Genomic DNA, 10,787 nt, shown 5'->3' with positions numbered 1-10,787 from the left:
TAGGAAGGCAACCCTGCAAGCAACTAGTTGGGGAAGGGCTGCCGCTCAGGGGCTCCTGCTGCCAAAAACTCCCCTCCCCCTTGGTCTCTAAGGACTCCCAGAGCAATGCAAAGAGCTGAACGGAAGCCAGAGGTGCACAGACACAGTTTTGAGGCTGCTTGGGAAACATCCAGGAGAGGAGGCGGCTTAGAAAGGTGTGGAAGGCGAGGACCTTCAGTCCTGGCAACTGCTCTGTAGGGGCAAGGCCTGTTGGGAAGTGCTGCTGAGGCCACTAGGCTGAGTGTATGTTCATTTCCTTGAACAGTTAAAAAACTTCACTGACAACAGAGATCTGCTTCCTTTATTGCTGACCTGCATCTGACTCCAGCCCTGGCAGCGTGGCACGGGGGGCAGCACTTCCTGTCTCCGCTGCTGCCTTTTGACAACAAAGGCTAAAAGGTACCTCTCCTTCTGTCACTGCACTGTGACCACCAGGAGTTTTGAAACTGCAACACCGCCCAGTTCTGCTCTATTCAAAATGGTGACAAGGTGTTTTTAGAAGACAAACCTGTACCATAAGGAGTAGCTAGGGGGATATGGGAAATTTCTGGTGCAGCTTTACTCCTATGAAGGCATGGGTGCCAGCTGGGGTTGGATAGGGTCATGCACAAAACCAAGTTACATCAATATAGTTTTCAACAGTTTTATTGTCTTTAAGGTTTTTTTTTTGTAAAATATAAATACAAAGGCAGAAGAATTTACTTACAAAGTTAAAACACGGATCTCAAACATAAACACACAATTCAGAAAAGATTTAGCTTCTGTACAGTTTTAACCTCAACATATGTTAGTTTTCAATATTTTACAAGATACAGAAAAAATAGTTCAAAGTCTTCTTTTAAATAAAGAGCATCAAATGTTTAAACATACATATATATATATAAACAATCCAGTTTGCCTTGTGAAAACTAAATTTCACATCTTTTAAATTAAGATATAAAAGTTCACACAACTAGCTGATGCGCATGGATATGTTTTAAATTTATATTACAGTCCATTGAATTATATTCAATAGGGTTTACCTGGCCAAAGCAGGCAACTTTGTAAACAAAAATGAAAATTTTATGAAGTGCCTTACCCAATACAGTCTCCCAAGACAACCACATGACTTTGATCACACTGCCTGTCACAGGCATCTCCTGTGAAACCAAAGCTTTGTGTGAAGCAAAACCACTTCCTTTATTTAAAAAAAAGTCCCAAGTAAAAACAAATTTATACCAAAGTTTGTGTGCATTTGAAGGAATATTATATAACAATTTGTAAAAACTGAATGACATCTCTAAAAAAAAAGAAAAAGAAATCTTCCAAAAGTCCACCCATCTGGAATTTATTTATATATTTATAATATGTATATAAAGGAAAGGTATCTTATTTAACAGTGTCCTTTATTTACAGAAATGGTGGCATTAACACATATACATAAAGACATAACTTTACAGAGAACTGTACATTAAAGCGGCCTGGAAGTTCACCAATGATCCATATCCTCATCTGGATGCAACCACTCGAGTGAAGCTCCCAGCAAAGTCTGTAGCTCACTTGTATATTCCACCAAGTCCAGCATTTCCTTGCCTTCCGGGTTGAAAGCTTCTAGATCCTTTTGGCAAGAGAACAGCTGACTCAAAGATACCTGTTTGAAAAATTCCGCCTCCATGATGCTGACAACTTCCACGCTTGGGAAACTGCTACGAAATATCCGGGGCGACATTTTCAGCCTCTTTGCTGCGTCAGAAAGCAGCAACCAATTCCGTGGTCTATAGAACAAAGTAAAGAAAGAAGTTCAAATTACCAGTAAGATGGCACAAGGGCTTCAGTCATTTCAATTATGTCAGTAATAACTGCGTAACTGGCCACATTCCCTTTTTTTGTGATATTGACGAGAAAGAGCTCTACGTCAGGCAGTCAATGCTGTATACTTTACTTGGACCTTGCAAAAATGTGAAAAGAACTCTTAAGTAGCCAGTTGACAGGAATGGGGACATTTAATAACAGTTCGAAATACAGGAGTGGATTTTGTTCTGCATGTAGCTCTAAATCAGCACACAATCCATGCAGATACAGACACACAAAATCATCAAGAGAGATGCACAAACAATTTCAATGGGTGGATTGTACCCTCCCAGAAGCTGAATATAAATAAAAAATGCAAGCCAAAGCCCATTTCCACCAAAACCAATGACAAAAGAATCACAAAGCCCATTTGGAGAGGCTACATGAAAATTACAAGACTTCACAACTACCTCAAATATTTATACCATCTCCATTTCCTTACCCTTGAGAAAGAGACACTTGGATGTTATAGCATGGCAACAGAGGTACATCTGAAAATTCAAACTCAAAGATGTCACTAAGACCATCTTCATCCTCATCACTTGAGCCAGGTGGATTAGATAGGATGTCAAAACCTGTTTCCCCCTTTGGCTCTATTTAAAAGAAAAAGAAAAAAAGAAATGAGAACCAGCGTGAAACATACAGTAAAATGTGCATCTTGCGTGGCTTTCCACCTGCACCTCCTATACACCCACCCACACAAAAAACCCCATGCATAATACAAAAAAGGAATGTTTGCTCACCGCACACAGAGCTGCCATAGAAGTCCCAGGACAAGCCAGGGTCATCGACACTTCGACCTTGCAGGTCAGTTAAGTACTCTAGGGGCAGCAACAATAACAACAAATTTAGTCAAAACAAAATGTCGGCAAGTTTTGCAGACAATCTTGTCATAAAGCGTCACAATATTCATACTCTAAGAAGTTTTGCTTTTGCAAAGCTCTCGAATACAATGTGATCTGTTTTATTGATCAGACCACTACAGATGCCCAAATGAGACACTATCTCTCATCTTACTTCCTTTCTAAAACCCTTCTCCTGTTTCCACCTACTTATCTCTTCTGTCCTTTTCCATTCCTGTCCTCGGCATTCTCATTTGGCACATTCCTATAACAGCCTCTGAACACAGAGGCTACAATGACCTTAGATTAATCTTGCTATAGATTACATGTGCTCTATATGAACTCACCCAGCCTCAGAGACACTTTTCCAGACATCCCTACATTATTCTGAGGTTAGAGGAGTAGCTACCAGAGAGGGGACCTTTTCAGTGGCTGTGCCCAAACTTTGCAAGTCCCTCCCCAGCACATGTGCTTAACATCTTCCTTATTATCTTTTAGGTACCAGGCAATATCAAGTCATGTTCCTTAGGCTTTTGAACAGCATCTGATTTGACCTTTCAGAGTATCAATTCCTTCTGCTTGTACCTTGTTTTATTGCTCCAGGCCTGCTTTTCTTTGATTTTATACTGCTTGTTATTTATTTATTTATTATTGCTGGTTTTGATTAGGTTTTATTATTTTGTTTTGTTTTAATTCTTAACTGCCTCAAAAGTAACCCTTGGAAGTAACATTTTTAAATAGGCAGGATTTTATTTTATTTTTAAAAAAAGGAAAGGAAACAAAGCCTATTACAGTGAGCTGGGCTGCTCTGTAGAAAATGGTTCAAATACTCCCAACTGCATGAAGCTTTGATAGGCAGGAAGGAAAAGAAGCATATGGACCATAGTAAATCTCTGCCTTCTTGCTGTAAACTCCCCTGAATTTTGCATTTCATCCCACCAGAGCCCCAAAGGATTGTAATTTTACCCTCACCACTTTTGCCAGATGGGTGGGAAAGACCCTTTGACCTGCTAGCAAGACCAAGCTGTTGATATTGCATCTTTTAATGCAGCTAACAGCACAGTCCTGCGTCTGGCTCTCTCATAAATGTATTGATGGTTGCAGCCTAAATCCAATGGCATATTATTATATAACATAGTGGTTATGTTTCCATAACAGTGCTTCTGAAGTCCTAAAAGACCTGTATTTCTGTTCTAAACTAGCCAATTAATGGACTAAATTTTACAGCCTGAGTTTGTACTGCTGTTCCCTAAGATGAGTCATCGACTTTGGTAGAAAATTATTTATTTACCTGTTGCATTTATTAGTTGCGTTTTTCACCAAAAAATGACCCAAAGAGTCTCACATCGCAAAGCAAACATTAAAACAAAGTAGAAATAAAAACCTAAAGAGCACACCATGTATGTGGCAGATGAACTCAATCCACTAAGATGAGCAAAAAAGAGAGATATACTTAATACCCTCCATATTAAGAGGCAAAAAGCTTGAGTGAATAGAAATGTTTTTGCCTAGCATCTAAAAATGGATACTGACAGCATTCCACAAGCAGGGAGCCACCAATGAAAAGGCCCATTCCCGTGCTGCTACCCTCCACACCTCCCTCAGAGGTTTGCCTCAAATGTCAAACACAGGCCCAGGTAAGTTCCTCCACAGAGAAGCAGCAATTTGGGTACTTGGGATCTTGAGTAAAAACAAGCACTTTGAACTGAACCCAGAAACTAATTGGTATCCACTGCAGTCATACCAGAATTGCTTTTATAGGCTTCAACTGTCTTGCCCTGGTCAGTAGTCTGACCGATGACTACCATAAACAAAGAAACAAAGTAATAGTGTTGCACACCTGTTAGAAACGTTTCCATTAGTTCGCTGTGTGTCATTTTCACAATCGTTCGACCAGAGTACGTTGCAAGCGTTGGATCAGCACCATACGAAAGTAGTAATCGGACAATTTCCAGGTGATCATTTTCCACAGCATCATGAACAGGCCTGGGGGCAGGAAGGGGGAAAGGACACCTTCGTTTCAAATTCACATACTGTACCATAAGGTATGGTGGGTGACCATCTACTAATTGCTTGTCTCAACATTTTAAAATGAAATGTTAACTTCAGGAAGTAAACAAAGCTTACATGGCAAATGAATACACATACTATATTAAATGGCATGCTCCCTTAAAGATAGGCATCAGAGATTAATCCCTACTGTGATCACTTTGACCAAGTAACTTCAATCTCATCTTTTAAACAAACTCCCATTTTTAACAACCACCGAATTCTATTCAGCTTCCATGTTTGGTACCTTGAGGTCACTTAATAAAATTGTTGTACAGGGCTATGCATGGTGGTCTAGGTGTGGGTGTGGGTGTATGTGTGTACAGGGTGCATTTGTGTATGTGTGTGTGTGCATATGGCCATGATCATCAGTGTTAGACTTGGATATGAAGCTGGCTGTGATGATACAAATGCAAGGGGAAACACTTTCAACACTCAAAAAAACTTTTCTTAGTTTTCCCCATATGTCTGATAACAAAATAGGACTGGAAGGCTCTACTGCCAGCCTCCTTCCTGCACATAAAAACCTGGAGCTAGCTTAGGAGAGCAACATTCCTGAATTCATAGAAACATAAGAGTTGGAAGGGACCACAAGGGTCATCTAGTCAAACCCCTTGCAATGCAGGAATCTTTTGCCTAACATGGGGCTCAGACTTATGACCCTGAAACTAAGAGTCTCATGCTCTACCAGCTGAGCTATTTCAGAACATAATGTGCCAACTCTAAATGCACAATAATTCCTAAGATTTTCACACACACACTTTTATTTAGGGCTGAGGTCTTAAGCTTCAAATGCACAGAAAGTAGGAAGTTATGAGCTATATACAGATTTGCTATAAGCAGAGCAGCACAGGTTTTGAAAGCCACCAACTAGGGAGACAATAAAATTCCTGCTCTCGCTGTTTGCCTAGGATAGTAAAAACGGGATTGTGAAGAAATTGGCAGGCAGCATGCAGAGCTGGGGAGGCTGCATTTGTTTGGGAATGGCAAATTGTTCAGGGCTGCTGTGCACTGAATATACAACTGTCTTCCACACATTTGCTGTATAGGAGGCAAACGCAGCAGCACAGGGAGCTAAGCAGACAACCTTAATGGCCTGGCAAAGCATCTACACCAGTGCAATGAAGCAGCAACACACGTATTTTGCACAAATTCCCCCCAGAAGTGCATATGGGCATCATGCCATTCAGAGACAGAGAGATGCCTGCAACCTTTAGATTGGTGACCAGCAAAACAAGGCCGACGAAAGCAAAAACTGGATGCCCCTATGAACTGGGGGAACGCTTTAGAAATCCCAGTCCTTGCCACTTCTAGAAAGGGCAAAATCTATCCAGCAAATCTGTGCAACTCTGATCTAGCGAGTGCTTTCTCCCAGTTTTAAACGAGAGAGCAGGTTTTTTTCTGGTACAGAAAACAGGAGTACCTCAAGACCACAAGGCATGCACACCTGCTCAGGCTTAAGAGAGGGGGAGATACTGAAAGACCCTGCTGTGCTCATGGTAATTCATCTGGGGGAAGACTTGGCCTGAGTTCCCATTATGGCTGCGGCACACAGAGTCGGTTCTACTGCAGTCGCTCCCCAGCTCCCTGCCTATAGAGATCACATCACTCTCAACAGCAGCTGCCTTTCCTAGGCTGTAGCTTCATTCATCCTCCCACCAGCCTCACGACCTGCAAGAACTGCTTCCTATCTCAGCTGTTGCAGGCAGCCAGCACAGGAAGCAGCTGCTCTTCAGGCCTCATAACCCAATCTCTCTTAACACACACACACACCAACCAGTGGCTAACCAAGTTGTCTGGGTTTCCTGACCCCATTGACAGGCTCCATCTTAGTGTATGAGAGCCAGAGGACAGGAAAGAGGCTACGTAAAACTGAATGGGGAGCAAACTTAGAAGTAATGGAAAGCGACAACAGGAGCAAGGGGGCAAGGGAGAGATTATACTAGCAAACATTTTATATATCCAGCAAGTAATAATAAAGCCACCCTAAAGTAAATAATATTGGACCACATAGCTAGGTAAACTCATTTTAAGTTTCTTAATGGTTGAGATTACATGCACAACACCATCTTTTGGTTCATTTAATCTACAGCAGCTACCAAGCACCAAAGAAGCACAGTGGTCTTTTGGGGCATCAAACAGGACAGGGCAGCTTCAGTATCAGGTTGCAGAGAAGTTAAATATCCATACAGAAACAGAAATTGAGCAATGGTTGTGCGAGTGGGATGCAGTTCACCATAGTTTAAGCTGTGGGGAAGCTGAACCTTTTGATCTAGAATCCAAATATATATAGTGGGAGAGGGAAGTCACTGGGTGCTAAGGGAAAGGCACTCTGCATATGCTCAGATGCCATACCTTTAATTACAACTTCCCATGCCCCTGGCATCCAAAACAAGTTTATCAAGCTAGGCCCTTCCCATGAAGCTCTACACACACCACTAGCTAAATTGCCCTGGTCCATTTACCGGACAAGATATTTCACATGACATAAGTGACCTCTTGATTCGGTTGGCGGTTTTTAATATCTCAGTGCAAGGCTTCCCCTGAAGAACATTAGGTTGGGTGTAACCTAGTGGCAATGTCCCACCCCGCTCCTCTCATAAATATTAGCTGTTACAGGATGTCAGCTCATGAGCCAGCAGATCTACAGTAAGAAAAAAACACGAAGGCGTTTTGCCATGTTCCTCTCTTAAAGGAAAATGGGCTAAATCTATCTGCCATCATGATTGCTGTGCAGAGATATTAACATGGAAGGTCAGGGCAACAGGATAATAAATATAATATAATATAATATAATATAATATAATATAATTATGAGAGGCATAATAAATGGAAGAGTATTGCCTAGAAAAAATATATACCAATATATAAAACGAGTCATACATAGTTGTAAGTAAGTAGAGTATGTATACTTTCCTGTGAAAAAGTCTAGTTCCTTGGGGTGGCGTGGGGTGAATTGAAGACACTTTTATGATGCCCAACTTTTAAGGTGAGACCTGCCCCCCACAAGCTGCTTGAAAACTGCCCATTTAAAAAATCACATTCATCTTCCTAACCCTTAACACACACAGCTGCCAATCACAAAGTGAAAATGGCAAGAGGGAGGCTGAAGAGGGAAGCAGTCCCTAACACTTAAGATTTTTTCCAAAACGTGCTGCTGGGTTTTTGCTTTGGGTAGATTTTGTTTTATATGGCACTGTGTTGTCGTTTTGAATACTAGTTTTTCCAGGTTCGTTGTTTGTTATATATATATATATACATGCTGTCATTTGTTATTTTGTAAACTGCTTAGAAACTGATTTACTATTAAGCAGTATGCAAATATATGAATTGATAACAATAGGTTATTTCACTGATGAAATGGGAAAGGAGAGAAGGAGAAGCCAGTGGGTCAAATGCAGCCAAACCTGCTCCCCTCCAGATGTGTTTGGCAGCTGCAGCTGCAAGAGGGAGGGACAAGGCGGCAGGGGAGCTCGGTGTGGATGCAGATGTTCCTGATGTTGCAGCCCACACCACACACACATACACACACGCCTTGCCTCTCCTCTTCTCAGTAACTGGCAGTGAAGTGCAGTGTTTGGAAGCAACACAGCCCGGTCCTGCCAGCCACAAATGTGTTTTGGACTACAACTCCTGGCTGGGGCTAATGAGTTTTAATTCAAAACATCTGGAGGGCACCAGGTTGGGGGAAATGAAAGGCATAAGTAGCCTGGCGTGATGAGTCGTGGCTTTTCAGCATGTGTAGCCAAATCAATGTGAATCTGAGTGAGATGGTAGCTCATTCCAAGCACATGCATTTGTTACTGTGAAGGGAATTAGGAATTTCATAAAAACAAATGCATCTCAACAGCAAATTTTAAAACCGCACGGAAGGGGAGTGGGATTGTGAAAGTAGGGAATGAGAAGCTGAGGTCCTTCCACTTCCCACTCTGATAAGTGCACGAAAGGTTCAAGATTACAGATAAATAGAAAGACATCCGATGAGAACTCTCAAAACTCTCAAGGACACTTACAGAGGACAGATCAAGTTGCACGTCAGATGGAACAGGGCAGAAAACCCTACTGGATTTTCTCCCAGCTCCTATATGTGGATGATTTTGGGATGCAATCCTACACATGCTGTTCAACACACCAACCATTTTGGGGCTTATCCAGACAACAAGGCACGACTCACTAGGAACATGGGAGGGTGTTTCTGCCCACTCCTTGGGGCAGTGACAAATTGTTGCGAGGAGCCTGAATTTATTTCCTGTTTCTTTAAAATTCAGAACAGTCAAGGACCTGATAGATTCTGATTGTATTTTATATACATAATCTCTGTTGAACGAGTGAATCTGATTGCATTTTATGTACATAATCTCTGTTGAATGAGTGAATTTGTACTATCTAAAAACAATCGAAGTGCAACAAAAGCCATACTTGGAAGACCTGTCTCTAAAGAAAGAAGACAGCCTTGATCTGCTCCTTCACAGACATTCCCCCTTGAAATGATATTAGCTTTTTAGTAGGGTGGGGCCTCTTTGGCAAATCGAGAGAGAGAGAGAGAGAGAGAGAGAGAGAGAGAGAGAGAGAGAGAGAGGAGTGTTTGATCGGCCTGCTGGGCCCAAGACAAAGAGGACTTAATAGGTCAAGATAAACTGACTACTAGCAGCTGTTTGAAGGCTAATACCAATGCCTTTCTGTGCAAGACATCACTGCTACACACTTAAGTCACAAATATGAGGAGAAGTGCCAGCCTGGAGACCATACTATGCTTGCTAGGCTCATTCTCAGGAGACGGCAGCTCCCAGAATACTATAGTTCCAGGAGAGTAGCTGTTGTGGGGATGGCATGTGAATCTTGGAAGACAAACTCTCATCACTGAAAACAGCGCATGGACACAGGATTTCTATACCACAGCTGGTGGACGTACAAAACCTTGCAATGTGGTTTGCACCAAGTGGTCCCATTGCATGGATTCTACAGCAGGCTTCCTCAAACTCGGCCCTCCAGATGTTTTGACACTACAATTCCCAGCATCCCTGACCACTGGTCCTGCTAGCTAGGGATCATGGGAGTTGTAGGCCAAAAAACATATGGAGGGCCGAGTTTGAGGAAGCCTGTTCTACAGAGTTGTGCTGAGATCTCAAAGTACCCTCTCCCCCTGTTTTAAATTCTGTGGTTGCTGGGATCCCCAATCCAAACATGCCCACTGATAATTTGCATTTCCTTTCCTTGTCAACATCAAATTACAGAGTTTGCACAACCTCGTTCTATGCAATGCTAGCACTGCTGATGCCATATTCACTTTGCCATAGGATGGTTCATACATTGGTTTTCCATAGCAAAGCAGTGATTTACGGTAAAAAAAAACCCCCAGTAATGCAGAATACCATTGCATTGCTGCTTGGGGGCTCTGAATCTGCGCCTGCTACCTTGATAAGAGCACCGTTAAACCCAGACATACATGTGCACTTCCTTCCTGCTGTCGCCTGTGTCACTTTCGTGATGGAGTGGGGAGCCATGGAAGTCACGTTCAAATACATGGGAGAGGAAAATGTAGAGGCAGAACATTGCGGATTTGACTCTCCGGTCCAGCAGGAAAGGGAGACAAATGCATCTGCTGAGCTCCACTTCACAGCACATCATGCGGCAGCAAAGGATGGAAATGGAAGGCCCATGCAAGGAGGGTGGTGGGTGTGTACTTAATCCAGTGGTTGCTGCTCCTACATCGTGGGAGGGCAGGTAGAGGGCACCCTAGCACTAAGCAATGAGAGATTCTGGTGCTTGGTAGGTGAAAGGGTATGTCAACCTTTAGCCACGTAAGAAATGCTCAGGAAGCTGGTGTTAAGAAACAGTGCTAATGTAGAAGCATAAGAACCCGCCGCCTTACCCAGAGTCAGGCCATTGGGCCTATCTAGTTCTGTATGGTCTATGTGATGACCAGCAGAAGCTCTCTGGGGTCTGAGACAGGAGGACATTCCCCGTCCTACCCGGGGGGTTGAACCTGAGACTTTCTGCATGCAAAACAGGTGCTGTCTACCGCTG

General features: G+C 42.6%; 1 protein-coding gene across 8 annotated transcripts in view; it reads right to left on the bottom strand.

Annotated features, from left to right (window-relative positions):
• Positions 1 to 668: 668 nt before the first annotated feature.
• Positions 669 to 10,787, bottom strand: part of BCOR (BCL6 corepressor) — an 86,592-nt gene continuing 76,473 nt past the window's right edge. For all 8 annotated transcript variants that reach the window (XM_081004359.1, XM_081004361.1, XM_081004356.1 and 5 more), the window contains 4 exons: positions 4,552 to 4,697; positions 2,613 to 2,690; positions 2,312 to 2,462; positions 669 to 1,793 (listed from right to left, as the gene is read on the bottom strand). In XM_081004359.1, coding sequence (XP_080860485.1) covers positions 1,508 to 1,793; positions 2,312 to 2,462; positions 2,613 to 2,690; positions 4,552 to 4,697 — 661 coding nt within the window. In that variant the 3' untranslated portion in view covers positions 669 to 1,507. The remainder of the gene's footprint in view (positions 1,794 to 2,311; positions 2,463 to 2,612; positions 2,691 to 4,551; positions 4,698 to 10,787) is intronic.

Source organism: Podarcis pityusensis (assembly GCF_964106645.2).
Source record: "Podarcis pityusensis genome assembly, chromosome: 4".
In the NCBI taxonomy this organism is placed as follows: Eukaryota; Metazoa; Chordata; class Lepidosauria; order Squamata; family Lacertidae; genus Podarcis; species Podarcis pityusensis.
Note: the sequence above shows the minus strand (reverse complement) of the source record. Positions and strands in the feature narration are given on the sequence as shown.